Genomic DNA, 16,137 nt, shown 5'->3' with positions numbered 1-16,137 from the left:
AGTTTTTAGGAGCTTATCTTTTCTTTAATATTCTGAAAGTTCACGATGACTTGCATTGGTGTGGTTCTGGCTTTTTATTGTGTATTTTCAATCTGGAGACTCCTGTCCTTTGGTTTTGGAAATTTTCTTGGATTATTTCTTTAGTTACTTCCTTCTCTTTATATTCTTTTCTCTCTCTCTCTCTTTTAAAGATTTTATTTATTTAGGGGCGCCTGGGTGGCTCAGTCGTTAAGCGTCTGCCTTCGGCTCAGGTCATGATCCCAGGCTTCTGGGATCAAGCCCTGCATCAGGCTTCCTGCTCGGCAGGAAGCCTGCTTCTCCCTCACCCACTCCCCCTGCTTGTGTTCCCTCTCTTGCTGTGTCTCTCTCTGTCAAATAAATAAAATATTTAAAATAAATAAATAAATAAAGATTTTATTTATTTGAGAGAGAGAGAGAGCCAGCAAGAGAGCTAGCATGAGCGATAATGGGGATAGTGGTGGAGGAGCAGAAGGAGAGGGAGCAGCAGACTCCCCACGGAGCAGGGAGCCTGACCCGGGGCTCAATCCCAGGACCCCGAGATCATGACCTGAGCCGAAGGCAGATGCTTCACCAACTGAGCCACCCAGGCGCCCCTCTTTTTTCTCCCCTATGCAACTCATATTAGTCTGGTGACTTCCTGGATCGATCTTCTGATTTGCTTTTGCTTGCCTTTCTTTCTTTCTTTCTTTCTTTCTTTCTTTCTCTTTCTTTCTTTCTTTCTTTCTTTCTTTCTTTCTTTCTTTCTTTCTTTCTTCCTTCCTTCCTTCCTTCCTTCTTTTATTCCTTTCTTTCTTTCTTTCTTTCTTTCTTTCTTTCTTTCTTTCTTTCTTTCTTTCTTTCTTTCTTTCTTTCTTTCTTTCTTTCTTTCTTTCTTTCTTCCTTTCTTTCCTTTCTTTCCTTTCTTTCTTTTTTCCCCACCATCTATCTCTTTGATTTATGTTCTGTTGTTCTGGGAGAATTCCTCAACTCCATGCTCTGACTTTTCCGTTAAAAATTTTATTTCAGAAAGTGTTTTCTAACTGTCTGAATGCTTCTTTTGTCTATTGCCTCCTGTTCCTGCTCATAAATACAATTAATTTCTTATCTCTGTGGATGTTATCATTTCTTCTGTTGCCTTCGAGTACTCCTTCTGTACTTTGCCTTTCATGTCAGAGGCTTTCCAAGTGTCTGCTCTTTTAATATTTAGGACTGAGACACTGAAACACCAGTTGGCAGCTCCGTGTGAGTGGCGGGCAGTAACCCCACACTGGCCTCAGCGGAGGGTGATCAGACGGGGAGCCAGCAGTTGTGTTTTGAGGCCCCCAAATGTCATTATCTGTGGCTCTTTTCCCGGGGAACTGCCCCTTTATTTCAGAGACCGATCCTCTACTTCTGCCTGGGGTCATTACCCGGAGGCAGTGTTCTGTGAACCCACAGCAGGAAGGGGCCAAGGAGGGACTCATAGTTGAGCGTGAACACTTTCACTGGATTCTCCTGTTTTCTGCCAGGTGCCTCATCCCCGTCCTACTTGTGCCGCATGCCCCTGAGTGGGAAGTCTCTCTGTTCAGTTTCAGGAAATAAACCGCTGACCTGCCAAGATGAGGGCTTAGACTGAGAACCAGGGACAGGGGATATAACTTCTTGTACAGACCTTAATCCTTCTAGGGTTTTTTCCCCCCAATTTTTTTTTATTGCAGTAAAACACATATAAAATTTGCCATCTAAACCATTTTAAAGATTTATTTCTTTATTTTAGAGAGAGCAAGTGAGCGAGAGAGAGAGAGCAAGCATGGGGGAGGGCAGAAGGAGAGAGAGAGAGAGAGTCTCAAGCAGACTACCCACTGAGCGCACAACCCCATGTGGGCTCGATCTCACCACCCCGAGATCACAACCTGAGCCAAAACCAAGAGTCAGACGCTTAACTGAGCCACCCTGGAACCCCTAACCATTTTTAAGTGTACATTTAAGTGAAACTCGGTTGATTCCTATTGCTGTACAACGATCACCACCATCCATCTGCAGAATGCTTTTCATCTTGCAAAACTGAAACTCTCTCCTCATTAAGCAATCATGCCCTATGATTCTTTGCCTTGAGTTCTTGCCATGCAGGGACACTCAGTGTGTGGCCGGTCGCTATTCCCCACACCCACCCACATCCCTACCTTCAGAGGCTCCTGATGCCTGTAGCTCCTAAGACTTTGCAGGGCTGTAAGGTAGGCGTTAGCAAACTGTTCCTGGAAAGGGCCAAATAATAAACTTTTTAGGCCGTATGGGTAACTGCTCATCTCTGCTATTGTAGCAGGAAAGCGGCCATAGACAATATGCAAACAAGTGCAACCTTGCCTCAGTAAAACTTTATTTACAAACGTAAGTTGCAGGCCACATTTGGCCCGGGCTGTAGTTTGCTGATCTCTGCAGGTCTAGAGCAAGAATGTGCCTGCTTCTGGTTGTAGAAAGGTTTTCAGCTTTATTTATTTTGCTGAATCAATCCCCCTACTTTCAGCCTTACAGAAACTTGATGTTTCTCCTCTGCTGTTACCTTTTTTCTTGTTCACTTTGTCCCTATGGAATATATAGCTTTTCTTTATCCCTCTAGTTATTTCCATGTTGTTTTCAGCAACTGAGATAAATGTGTATGTTTCTTCGATCCACAATTTTTAAAAAGATTTATTTATTTATTTGAGACAGAGCAAGTGTTGGGGTGGGGGGGGCGTGCGGGGAGGGGCAGAGGAAGAGGGAGAGGGTCCTAAGCAGACTCCCTGCTGAGTGTGGAGCCTGACATGGGGGTCTCGATCTCAGCCCTGCAATCACAACCTGAGCCGAAACCAAGAGTCGGTTGCTTAACCGACTGAGTCACCCAGGTGCCCCTCTCTGACCCACAAGTTTTTAAGCTTTTTATTTCAAAATAATTCCACGCTTACAGTAAAGTTGTTGCAGGAATAGTATAAAGAGTTCTCAAATACTCTTTACCCAGTGGCTAATTATTGATATTTTGCAACATTTCCTTTATGATTCTCCCTCCATAGAGAGATAGATTGAACAATTTCAGACCTGGCGTTCTATTATTCCTTAAATACATCAGTGTATATTTTCCTAAGATCACAGATATTCACTCAGAACAAAAATTCAGTTCTCAAAATCAAGATATGTAACATTTATAATCTATTGTTTAATCTATAGACCTTCCTCAGATGTCCCCAGTAAATCCTTTCTAGAACTGTTCCCAACCCAGGGCCCAGTCCAGATAGAGCATTGCAGTTGGTTTTCATGATTCGCTAGCCTTTCAGTGAGAAACAGTTTCTCAGCCTTGTTTTGTGTTTTCTGACACTGACATTGTTTTGACACTGACATTTTTGGAGATACAGGACATTAGCTTCTAGACTGTTACTTTATTTGGTTTTTGACTGATGTTTCCTCATGCGTGCATTTTTGACATAAAGAATCTTGTTTCCTTGGTGGTGAATCAGGAACTGATCTACGGTTTTTATTTAAAAGCGTCCCCTCCCCCACATTATTTTTCATTCTACCTGATGTCCCTGGAAACTCTCTAGGAGTTTATCCACAGGAACAGCCTTTGTTCTGGTTTTTAAAAATATAGAAGGTATCCTGGCGGTCACATTATACCTACCCTTTTGCTTCATAAACCCTTGGGTGGCTTTTGACCAAAAGCAGTGGAAATCTGTCCGAAGTTTGCCCTGCGAAGTTGGACTCTGGCTTATTTATTTACCGACTGCCTAGATACAGATTGTGCTTTGAAATATCTCCACTATCGGGGCACCTGGGTAGCTCAGTCGGTAGGCGTCTGCCATGATCCCAGCGGCCTGGGATTGAGCCCCGCATCGGGCTCCCTGCTCGGCAGGAAGCCTGCTTCTCCCTCTCCCACTCCCCCTGCTTGTGTTCCCTCTCTCGCTGTGTCTCTCTCTGTCAAATAAATAATCTTTAAAAAAAAAAAAAGAAAGGAAGGAAGCAGTATCTCCACTATCTTAGAGTTCATATTCTAATGCTAGACGGATGCCCTAACCAAGGAGGAGGATGTTAGGATAGAGGCATGAGCCCTGAGGTTACGATGTCACTGCGGTTATTTTATTTAAAAAATACCCGCTTTGCTGAAATATAAATCACATACTATACCCTCTTAAAGTGTTCGAATCAGTAGTTTTCAGCATATTCACAGGGTTGTGGCTGTGCGGTCATCACCAAGATCTAATTTTAAAATGTTTTCATCATTACTGCCGTTTTAAGAATAACAGCAAATTCGAGTCCCTTGGTGAAATGGCCAGAGCTTCTGTTTGAAAGATTTGGGGGAAGGATTGGGGGGCGGGGGGTAACAGAGGGCAAGTTTTGAACGAGTACAGAGATGCCCAGGACCGCAGGGTGACAGAGGGCTTTTGCAGGAGGGTGTAGAATGAAGGCGCGGGGCACTGCACGTCCTGCACGTCGGCCGCAGGAAGGCATCCTGTCCAGGGCTGCGGCACGAGCCAAGGCCCGGAGGCGGCGATGAGTCGTGCGTCCGCCGGCCAGAAGCAGCCCCTCTCCCTGAAAGGCAGAGTCCCGGGTCCGGGTGAGCGGCCAGGCCGGAGGCGGGTCCCCAGCATTCCGCCCCCCCGCGACGGGCCCTCTGCCGACTGAGGTCTGAGGGTGCCGGGCGTGGGGACAGCCGCCTCCTGGGCGCATGACAGGCGCTGCGGGGTCTCGAGGAGGGAAGCGGGGCCGTCCCCGGGCGGAGGTCTGCAATCAGTGTCCGTGGGACGAGTCAGGGGAGCCCCAGCCCCTACCCCTTCCGTGTCAGCGCCGCAGACCCGGGTCCTCGCTGGGAAGACCTGGGGGCAGCTCCTGCTTCCGTGCAGACGACTGGGTTTGGACTTAAGTTGCCCAGCGCGCCCGGCCCCACACGTGTGCGAGGTGCAGGGGCAGCGAAGTCTGCAGGGAAGAAACGCGAAGGACGCCTCCGCCCCCGGAGTCAGCCGACCCAGGGGCTGCCCCGAACTGCCCCAGGTCCCTAAACGCCTCGGCTCCGAGTCTGCACCCGGGGCCGCGGGCCGCACTTGGAGGCGCCGTCTTCCAGCGGGGGCGCAGCCCGGCGTCTGGTGACCCGACCGGTAACAGGGGCGGGGCGGGACTGAACCGGGTGCTCCGGAGGCCCTGGGCCCGACCGCGGACCGCCCCTCGGGGGCCGAGCCTGGGCGGGGTCAGCGCGGGGCCGCCCGAGCCAGCAGAGCGGGAGTGCAGGGGACCGCGCGCCTGCCTCTGCCCCCGGAGCCTCGGGGCCTGGGAGCCGACGACTGTAAGGGGGCGCGGGGGCGCGGGCGGTTGTGGGGGTGCGGGGGGCCGAGTGTGGGGGCGCGAGGGGTGAGGGGGCAACTGTGGGGACGCGGTTCCGGAGGGGCGAGGGGGCGAGTGTGGGGGCACGGCTGCGGGGAGCGCGGTTGCGGGGGGCCGGGTGTGGGGGCGCGGGCGGCAGTGGGACTTGCGGGCGTGACTTGCTCACGCCTCGGGCCCCTGGGGCTGCAGGAGCGCGCGGCTGGGGGAAGAGGCCCGGGCAGGCCCTGCGAGCGCGCTGGGGCAGAGGAGGGGGACGGGAGGGACAGGGAGGGGCGAGGGGGAACGCGGCGGGGGTCCCCAGGCCCCGCACTCCCCGAGAGTCTTGCTTCCAGGGTGCGTCGCGCCCCGCAGTGAAATGCCCTTGTTTGTCGCCGGAGTCCTGAAAGCTGTGTCAGATCTCGCGGTTGGAGTGTGCTTTCCTGCCCTCCGTGTCCGCCGCCCGGGCCCCCCCCCCCCCCACCACCACCGCTCTTCGCCCGGGAGAGCAGGCCTGCCCGCCGAGCAGCCGGGGGACACCTGGGCACAATCCTGCTGTGCTAAGATTGACCTCTTCCTCTAAGGCTGCGTGGCCCGCTTGCCCTCCCGCCCCCACGGTGTAGGCGTCGGGCTCCGCGAAGCCCGGATCTGCCCTCGCGCCTGCACTGACAGACCCCCCTCTCCGGCCCTGGCAGTCTGCGACGCTCTGCAGCCCGCACCCGGGAAGGGGGGAGCTGGGGGGCGTGCATTTGCCATCTCTGCCCTCAGCTCAGCCTTTGCTCGGACTGGTGAGCTGTGTGGGAAAGTGCCCGGGACGTGGGCCTCACCTGAATGCAGCCGCGCTGAAGATGAACATTCTCAGGAAGCGTCCTGGCTCCAGAAAGTAACGTCGTCTGCTGGGAGCTTGCTTCCTTCAGGGCTAGCGCCGCCGCGGCTACTTTAGCAAAATGTTCTGGGATTGTTCGGCAGTGGCTTTCCCCCAAATTTCCACACCTAGGAGGGCCGTGGAGGACCGGTGTGTTTCCCTGAGAGGCGTGGGCGGTGCTCAGGGACCGCTGGCTCTGCCCTGGGCAGGGGGCTGCGGCGGAACGTGCCCTCACGAGGCGGGCAGGTTTAGGAGGCAGAGGCGGAGGATAAAATAAACTTGTAAAATATAAGTGCATCAGAAGACAGTAAAACCCTGGAGAGGGAAGGGGTGTCAGGTGAAAGAGAAGCCGCGGTTGAGAGGTGATGTCTGAATAATCCTGAGGAGTGGCGAGTGGCAGATTGCCCTCGGGGACTGTGCACCAGGCTGAGGGAAGAGCGAGAGCAAAGGCCCTGGGGCAGGAGAGCTCCTGGCACAGACGACCTTAATCTGTGTTTTCTGAGTGTGGGCCTGGCTGCCACCAGGGCCTTCGGTGTGAATGACCTCCTGTGTAAATGGCACTGGCCCAGCTTGAGCGCGAGAGGACTCAGGAACTTTCTGCGCCTGCCCCCGCCCCCCACCCAGTGCCAGGAAGGGAAAGACCTCCAAAGACACACAGACAGTAGCTGCTCAGCAGGGTAGCCAGAGTGAACCTCAAGGCCATCTGCTGCAACCTGTGTGCCCCCATGGGCCTAGGGCCTTTTGCCGGGGTGTCTCTTCAAAGTGGCCAAGTGTGCTTGGGCAGAGGGGCCTGTCCCGGGCTCCCACGGCCACTGACAGGGAGCCCCAGCCATGGACGCACGAGCCCGATAGACCCCAGGCTTAGTAACCGCTCCCCAGGCACCCAGACTATCCTCTTCAGCGTCCTGGCCCGGGCCCAGACCCGAGGCGGCACAGGGACGGCCAGACTCCACATTTCTCCGTTCTTGAGTGGAGGTGCGCAGAGCCGCGGAACACAGCCGGGCACACAGAATGAGGGGGGGCCACTGTTGAGGGGATCGCGCCAAGGACGCGCACTGGGCCCGGAGGACCACAGGAAGCGCGGGCAGCTGTGGGTTTGCGGGGCCCCTGGAGCTTATGCCCCAACCCACCTCTGGAAGGGCCCTCGACCCCGAATCCTCAGCAGTTCTTTTCACTGAGGTAATACAGTGGTGCGGAAGGCGAGTTGGCCTAGAAAGAAGAGGGGACGTGTGTCCTACCTGTGCCATCCATATGTCCCTCCCCCTCCCCAGACCTCATCCCTAAAATGAGGGGGTTGAGCTGTTCAGTCTGCAAGGCCCCGGAGCTCTAGTATCTGACAACTGTGCAGTTAAGAAGTCCAAATGGATCTTCAGGGACGGAAATGTGTCGGTGGGGAGCGGTCAGTTTTGATGGGGCCTGGGGGGACCCTGCCGCCTATGGAGGGCAGGAGGGCAGCTGCAAACCCTCGGGCAGAGGTCGGGGGCTCAGGATTGAAGCAGCCCAGCTGGCCCCCTGGTCGCCACCCACCCTCCTGTGGGTGTTCCTGCGCTGGGCCCTGCACTCCAGGGTGCTGTGTGGATAGGGTTGGGGGTGCAGCAGGGAGAAGGCCCCCGAGCAGTTCCCCAAGAGGGGACCCAAGTTTTGCCAAGGAGTCAGCGACCTGCCTTCCCTAAGGAGAGCGGAATGGTGCGCGCTCTGGGAAAACCTCCCTCTCGCCGAGGAGAGCGTGGGCGCACAGGGCGCGGGCGCGCAGTCCCATCCTTAGTTATATAACCAAACACACTCGGTGCAAACCGAGTTCAAACTGGGGTTTTCACTTCCATCAAGGTGTGTTTACTTTCCTGAGGGAGGTCATGGGTTCACCCTTCCTCACCCTCTGAGGTCCAGCCCAGGCCCTCCCCCAGCCGGGCTCACAGACCTGGCGTGGACACCCCACTGTGTCCAGTGTGTGGGTGCGTGGTCCCGCTGCTGCAAAGCCTCCCTCTCCGAGGCCTCGCAGGAGGTGCTCCCATTAGGGGACAAAAGGTTCTTGTCTCCGAGGAGCTCAGAGACGTTCCAGAAGATTCTATAGCTGACCCACAAAGGAGGACCATGGGAGGAACAGGAGGTCCCCGGGTCGGGAACAGTTTTTGCCGCCCTTACCTTTGGGGAAGATTGATAAATACACTGAATTCAGTTGTCTTCTTGGACCCAACGCAGTGACATGTGCAGCTCAGGGAGTCTGACTCTCTTTCCAAGTCTTTGGAGGGACATGGATGTATTTTTCCACTTTCCCATTTTTGGTTTTTTTGGGGGGTTTTTTTGCCTACTTGCTGGACCACATGGTCGCTGCGAGGTGGCAGCCAGCAGGCCCAGCCACCACGCGCAGGAAGGTGGCAGGTCCTCGCCCAGGTCTGCACCCGCCTCTCTCCCTCCAAGGCAGGCTGCTGTGTCCGCCGGGACCTTCCACCGTACTCGAGAAGTCTTTTTAGCCTTTTGCAACTTTTTATTCCTTTCTGCTACCCAGACATTGCCGCAAGCAAACTAACCCCTACCAAGATACCAACAGCCCAGAACATTCCTGGATGGGGCCTTTCGCCAGAGGAGAAAGCTGGCTTAGGTTACTCAGCGAGGCCCCGGCCAAGGGCGCTATCGCCTTACACAACAACATTGAGGAAGCTTCCAGACCAGGGAGCACATTGTTGAGGGTTGGCCACCCTGGGGGGCAGAGGGGAAGGAGATCGAGTATGCGCATGACCGCATTTCAGCCTGCACGCCCCCCCCCCCCCCCCCCCCCCCCCCCGCTCCTCATGAATGGGATGCCAAGTGTTGAAATCCCAGGCAAGGTAAATTGCTTTTCCTCAGAGGCAGTGACCTGAGCTCTGCTCGGGGCTTTTCTCTTGTAAGGTAAGGCCAGTGGAGAACTGGCCCGGTCTCCTGGGGCAGCCCAGGAGAGGGAGCAGGGCCTCCAGTGACCCCGGGGCCCCCTGCGTTACTCAGCCCCAGGCCTGCGTGGAGGGCTGTGTCCATGGGTCTGTGTGGACCTCTGCTCGGCAGCTAAGTCTGCATTCCCCGGGCCCTCTCCCGAGGTGCTTGGGGTCGGCCAGCCCTGCCATTGGCCCTCCCTTGTCCCGCTGCTGGAGAGGCAGGCTGGGCACCCCTCACTTTCTGCCGTTGCTCCTCCGAGGACCACCGCTCAGCTCCCCATCTCGGTTCGGGAAGCACTTCCTCAGGGAAAGTGCTGGATAAGGACACGGGTCGGGGTGTTCTGGGGACTGACAAGCAAAGTGAGTGCCCCCGTAGGTGACTCTCTGAATCCCCCCAGTTCAGTGAGGCCTGGAGAGGTGGGGCCACTGGCCTGGAGTGGGCGAAAGGGCCAGGACCGGAGGCAGGCAGCCAGCGCCTGACCAGCGGCCGGCTGGCTCCCGGCTCCGAGAACACTCCATCCGACCAGCAACACCAGTCATGTTCTGTCTATGCAGAGGCACGAATAGTCGGTTTGGGGGGTGGGGGACAGGCCACATGGCAGGTGGCGACGAGCCTCCACCAGGCCCAGAGCAGGGCTCCCCCCAAGAAGCCCGCACCCCGCCCCGCGCTATTTTTACTGCTCTTTCCTTCTGCTTGGTTTTTGCCTGCAACCTCGGGGCTGGCTCCAGGCTGCTGTCCCAGGCTGTGCTCCAGGCCGCGGGGCGGGGTGGGGGGGCAGGGGGGCAGGGCGTGCTGCTTGGCGGCTGTCCCGGGCCTCGCCCATCGCCCACTCTGAGGCCCCATTGGCCACCGGGGTCCGGGGGAAAGGTCTTTGGGGGCAGAGGCTGTGTGGGGCCGGGCAGGATGTACCCCCCTCCCCACTCCATCCGGGCCAGCCGCACCCCCAGGGTGCTCTCGGCCCCAGGGAACTTCAGGAAGCCCCTTGGCTGGGCGGTGGCTGTCAGCAGTGCCTGGGCGGCAGAACATTCCCGTTCTTCCTGCCTTGGCAGGCCGGCCCTGCACTGGAAGGGAAGCCATCTGTTTGTCCCTCCCCGCTGGATGTCCTTTCGCCTTCAGCCAGGCAGGCGCGGCCAGACTGGGGAGGGTGGCCAGGGGCCTGGGCCCGGGGGGGCGCACGCAGACCCCCAGCGCCACCTCACTGCCTGGCCTGGTGTCAGGGGGGCCCGTGGTGTCTCCGTGTCCCCCCCACGCCTCTGCCCCAGAGTTCTCTGTTGAGACACACTCCCCCCAGAATTGGCTGAGGTTCTCCCTCTCATGTGAGTGTGAATCACAGGAAACCATCAGGGCCGTGGGGGCGGAGGGCGGGGTCCCCCGGGGGCGGCAGAGCTGGGCCCCCTCCCAAGAGCAGCCTGGGATGCCCTGGCCCGAGGCCGGACGGGTAAGTGCAGGGCCCGGGATGGCTGCTACTCTCAGTGAGTTCAGGAGCACTTGCTGATGGTGGGGTTCTCCCACCTGCCTGGGTGTGAGGGAGGGGCCTCTGAGAGCAGGCTGGCACACCCCCCACCCCGTTGCCTTCAGCGGGGTCCTGAGTCTGATCCTCATCTGTTTAGATCCAGAACCCCGAGATCTGCAGTCCGCCTGGCGTACTGGCGGTCCACTCTTCCTTCTGGGGGAGATCTGCCATGGAGCCCCCTGCCACCTACCCAGCCCTCTCCCTGCATCTCAGATACAGGGGGCCTTCATCTACAGAGTAGGCTGAGAAGTGGGTCCTGTATGATTCCTCAGGGAGCATTCAGCCATCTCTTGGTTCCAAAGTTCTAAAAAGTTTCAACACTGTCATTCGAAGAATCGTTAAACTCATTCATCCGACGGATACTTCTGAGCATCCAGGGCACGCCAGGCAGTGGGGACCCGAGGGGAGCCGAGGCAGACAGGGTCTCGACCCGCAAGGAGCTTCCCTCCAGCGGGGGCGGCCCGTAGCGCAGAACCTTGAACAAACATGACCGTGATAGGAGCTAGGGTTGGGAGGCGCACCGAGCTGAAAGAGGTCAGGCTAGGCTGCCGGGAGAAAGGACACTAGATTTGAAATCTGAAGGAGGAGTGGGAGTTAAGCAGCTGAGAACGGGAGGGAAGAGCAGACTGAGGAACGGGCATCGGCCCCGCAGGAGGAGGGAGCGTGGTGAGCCCGAAGGACCCCAAGAAGGTGGGGGTTGGGCCCAGAGAGGGCGAGGAGGGGAGAGGTGGGCAGCCCAGACCGCAGGGGCCTTGAAGGGCGAGCCGGTGTCCCTCTGTTCCAAGGGCAGTGGGAAGCTATTCGAGGGTTTTAAGGAGGGATGGGATGCAAGCGGGTTGAAGGTCACTCTGACTGCAGAGGATGTGGGAGGGGGCAGCGCACGTGTGAGGGGACGGGCCGGGGCTTTGCTTTGGTCCAGGGGAGGTGGTCACGGAGGTGGACTCGAGACTATCTTGGAGGTAGAGCTGCTGGAACTTGCCGATAGGTTGCATCCACGCGGGTGGAACGCAGGAGGGTTCAAGGTCATGGTCTGGGCCTTTGGTGCGGCGCTCGGAAGGTGGGTAGTGCCCACCATGGTGAGCGGGAACCCCAGAAGAAGACGAGATCACGGAACAATTGCAGATGCACCAGGGGAGGCTTTGAGATCCTCGGGAGCAGGCGCGTTGGCAGGGGGGCGTTGGGGTCTAGGTTAGAACCACGCATGTGTCTGTCACCCGTGCCGGCAGGGGCCACGCGCAAGGAAGGGACGGCCCCGTTTGGACACAGGATCTCTGGCAGCCCGGCCTGCCCTGTTCACCCATTGGCTTCACATTTCCACCAGGCCTGTGGCCCACAGAGGCCCCCGGACTTCCAGATTGTCCTTTATCCCGACGGGGTCTCGGCCACCCGGAGGTCACAGAGTGGGACCCCGGCCACAGCTGCGTGAGCGTGTTCTGTGCAGCTCTGGCCCGGAGACGGTGTCCGACTCACTGTTGACGCCGAGTCACAGGGAAGACTCTCGTCACCCTTACGTGTTTTCCTGTTTTAAAAAATGTATGATTATGTTGTTTTTGACTAGATAGTACATGCATTTGGTAAAAGATGATTTTTTTCAAGGTACGAAAGCTTATTTAGTGCAAGACTGTTCCCTCATGGGGCCCCTGGTGGCTCAGTCGGTTGAGCATCCGACTCTTGGTTTCGGCTCAGGTCCCAATCTCGGGGTCGTGGGATCGAGCTCCATGCTCGGCGTGGAGTCTGCTGGAGATTCTCTCTCTCCCTCTGTTCCTCCCCTGCTTAAATCGTAAATAAAATCTTGGGGCAGTCACTGTTGCCAGTGTCCGGGTGAATTCCCAGACTGTCCACAGCACGTTGTGTCCTTTGGTCAACACGGTGGTACCTGCTGCTCTCACTTAACTATCAGGGAGATCTTTCTGGAACTGCAGGTAAGTGACCTTCTGCATAGTGTAGGGAAGGAAAAATTCTTCCTCTACCCTCAGGGTCTTCAGCTGGACTAAGAATTCAATTTACACAAGACAGATTAACCAGGAGAAAAACCCCAAAGTTTTATGACCTGTGCACGGACGTCCAGTAAAGACATTGGGGCCTGGGACGCCTGGGGGGCTCAGTCAGTGAAGCATCTGCCTTCGGCTCAGGTCATGATCCCGGGGTCCTGGGATCGAGCCCCATGTCGGGCTCCTTGCTCTGAGGGGAGTCTGCTTCTCCCTCTCCTGATCTCCCTGCTTGTATTCTCTCGCTCGCTCTCTCTCAAATAAATATGAAATCTTAAAAAAAAAAAAAAAAAAAAAGACATTGGGGCCCAAAGAAATGACTGAGGCAGACAGTTTTTATACTTTTGAGACAAAGAGACAATCAATGTGTGAGGAATGGAGGATCAAGAAAACAGGCGTTTGCGAGCCTTAATCAGGGGAATTCTTTTTTTTTTTTTTTAAGATTTTATTTATTTGCGAGAGAGAGAATGAGAAACAGAGAGCATGAGAGGGAGGAGGGTCAGAGGAAGAAGCAGACTCCCTGCCGAGCAGGGAGCCTGATGTGGGACTCGATCCCGGGACTCCAGGATCATGACCTGAGCCGAAGGCAGTCACTTAACCAACTGAGCCACCCAGGCGCCCAATTGGGGGAATTCTAATCAGGATTTAGACCGCAGCTAGTAGATTAGAAACACAGAACACGGCCTGTTTCTACCGCTTCCTCAGCTCTCAAGTCCTCATCTCTGGTGGTAAGGGTGTCTTTCTACTTCTTACAACAGGAAGGGCATTTTCCATTTGGGAGGCTTGTTTTCCTGCTTTCAGGGGGACACAGGAGGGTCTGAGGGCTCTCGCACCAGCTGCTTCCTAAGTGACTTTTATTTAAAATCATCACAATGCCAAAGGGGCACATTTGGGGTGGCTGGCCCTAAATTCGTTCAATGAATCCGTCACAGCTTATTTCCGTCCCCAGCTGATGGACATTCAGGTTGTTTCCAGTCTTACCCTTTTACCGAGAGGGCAGGGGGAGAAAACCTGCAGCAAATACTCTTGTGCATAAGACATTTTATGACAACGCAGGTTCCATGTTCTGGGGAGAGAAATCCCAGCGTGGAGTTGCCGGTCACACGTGGTTCACATTTTGACAGATGTCACAGAATTGTCTTTCATGTAAAGAAGCAGCCGAGTGGGAAGACACCCTCTCTTGTCCTCGAGAAGGATGAGGGCGCAGGTTCCATGGACTCCCCGCCCACCACTGCATTGTGTCTGCCCTTGGAGAACATCCCTTCTCTGTGGCCCGGCCACAGGACGATGTTTATTCATCAGGTACATGTCTCAGCCAGGGAGCACAGATACAGCAGTGAACCTTTTGAAGACTGAGTGTTTCTTGTTGAGAGAGTGTCCACAGGGAGGACTGGGTATATTTTCTTTTCCCCCCGACTTTCACAATTCGTGAGGATTGATATAATACAACAGAGTGACAGTGGCCCAAACAATAAAGAAGTTTGTTCCCCTGTCAGCCAGAGGAAGTTTGGAGTAAGTAATCCAGGACTGGGCCACTGGCGCCACAGTCAGCGGGAACCCATCATCCCCATCACTGCCCCAGCGCTGACCTCTCTCCTCAAGATCCCCTCCTGGCCCAAAATGGCTACCGGGGTCCAGGCATCGCATCTGTATCCCCAGAAACATGAAGGAGGAAGGGGAAGGGCAAGAGGTGCAAGCTTCCCAGCTGAGTCAGCGCCCTTTACGTGGTCTGCCACACACGTGCAGGACCCATGCACCCTCGTGCAGGTGGCGCACTGTGCGACCCGAGAGATGCAATGCAGGTCACCCACATCGTGGATTTGCATGTTTACTTACAAATACTTTCCAGCAGATGACAATGAGGCATCTTATGACCGAAGCAGTACAGTAGGTTAATTTTCTGATCGTGTTTTGAAGAACGGGCGTCTTTTCCCAATTCATACCCAGTGCTGTCGGGGCCGCGGGTGGCTCTGCCCCAAATACACTTACGGCTCTTCGTCGGCACCTAATCCCTCCATCAGACGGAGCTGCAGGGAGGGCCAAGAAGCATAGCGTTTAGCTGGGCTTTGCCGCTAAAAGCAAACTCCCGAGCCAGGAAGGAAGGGCGGAAGGTCGCTGGTGCCTAGCGGCGCTGCCTCAATCCGGGCGCATGTTTGCTGAGCGGCCAGCTCGCTGCAGGCTGCAGGGGCACAGTGCTGGGTCCCCAGTAACCCGGCCAGCCCACCTTCTCACGCAGCCACGCCGTGCCCATTTCCTTACCTCGCTCCCGAGTCCCGGCTCCCAGTCTACAGAAGGGGCGCCTGAATGACAATCCTGACTCTGAGTTACAACCCCCCGGCGGCGGCGTGATGAAGTAACACATCACAGAAGGGTGGGGAAGGGACAGACACGAGAGCCGCACCCCGGAGCTCTCGCCTGTCAGCGCCAGCACTGCCCACGTGGGGGCCCCCGGGGCTCCTCGCTGCAGGTGCGCTGCCGGCGGACCCCGGGGTATCCCTCCAATCCGCTGCCTCCTCGTGAAGCCTCTGTGGCCGACTTAACCATGCCCACCTTTGCACGCTTCTCCACCTGCGTACGTGTATCATTGTGCCCATCCCTGGGAGGGTGTCAGGTGTCCATCAGCACGTCTGTCCTGCTGGAGCGTGGGCACCTGCTCACTCCCTGTGCCTGCAAAGAACCCGGCTCCTCGTCACACGCACGCGCGGTGTCTGCTGAGCTCGTCTCTGGTCCAAAAAGCAAAGCGATCCTTACTTTTCCAAGGCACCAATCCAAATCTCCCATTTACTTTACAAGAATACATGACTTCCTGATACTTTATACAGACCAAATTCAAGTTACAAGAAAAGAGTGGAGCTTTTAGTCTCAGTCCTTAAATGAATTGTCTGTTTTTAAACTTGTGTTTTTGCCCCAAGCACAACAGAGAGATGGCATTCGGTAAAATTATCAGACTAATGTTCTTTTCAGCCATGTGGCAGACGGAAGCGCCTCCTTTATTTGCCCTCCTGCATTTAGAGTTGTGCTTCCTAAGTCAGACCCAGCAAGGCAGGAGGAAACAGTTCACTGCCCCGGGGGCTTCCCTTGTCACTTTCAAGTACTTTACGTTCAGTCCTAAGGTCACCATATTGCCCAAGTAACTTCGCTGCAAACTGATCCCTGATTTTTTTTAAGATTTTATTTATTTATTTATTTGAGAGAGAGTGAGGGAGAGAGAGAGAGCATAAGCCAGTGAGGGGCAGAGGGAGAAGCAGGCTTCCCGCTGAGCAGGGATCCCGATGTGGGGCTCGATCCCAGGACCCTGGGATCATGACATGAGCCGAAGGCAGACGCTCAACCGATGGAGCCACCAGGCGCCCCGATCGTGATTTTTTCCCCCCGGTTGCATAAGTATGTGTCCAGAACTTGACCTCAGGGAAGAATTTGGGGATTTAAACTCCATAGGATCTCGTTTCTTATCCGAGTCCTCAACGTCCCTCTGAGCACAGTCTCCTGTAACCACATGACCGCTGTCAGGTATTATGCTAAACAAGAAAGAAAGAAATCAGGCTGGTTTACAACAAAAAGTACAT

At 55.7% G+C, this 16,137-nt stretch overlaps 1 protein-coding gene across 7 annotated transcripts in view; it reads left to right on the top strand.

Moving 5' to 3' along the window:
- The window catches only part of LOC123846334 (signal recognition particle 9 kDa protein), a 59,637-nt gene that overhangs the window by 23,346 nt on the left and 20,154 nt on the right, over positions 1 to 16,137 (top strand). For 3 of the 7 annotated variants that reach the window (XM_064594471.1, XM_045877638.3, XM_064594468.1), the window contains exon 1: positions 5,132 to 5,284. The exons of 3 other annotated variants lie outside the window; for them this stretch is intronic. Coding sequence is in view for 1 of the 4 variants with exons in the window: in XM_064594466.1 (XP_064450536.1) it covers positions 10,485 to 10,508 (24 nt within the window). In the remaining 3 variants the exon portion in view is untranslated. Of the gene's footprint in view, positions 1 to 5,131; positions 5,285 to 10,469; positions 10,509 to 16,137 lie in introns of those variants that run through there. One more of the 7 variants, XM_064594466.1, reaches the window with a different exon arrangement.

The sequence above is a fragment of the Mirounga angustirostris genome, unplaced genomic scaffold, assembly GCF_029215605.1.
Source record: "Mirounga angustirostris isolate CCGP_5_RB_7025 unplaced genomic scaffold, mMirAng1.0.hap1 SCAF_6, whole genome shotgun sequence".
Classification (NCBI taxonomy): Eukaryota; Metazoa; Chordata; class Mammalia; order Carnivora; family Phocidae; genus Mirounga; species Mirounga angustirostris.
The sequence above is the reverse complement of the archived record's forward strand: the minus strand, read 5'-3'. Positions and strand labels throughout refer to the sequence as shown.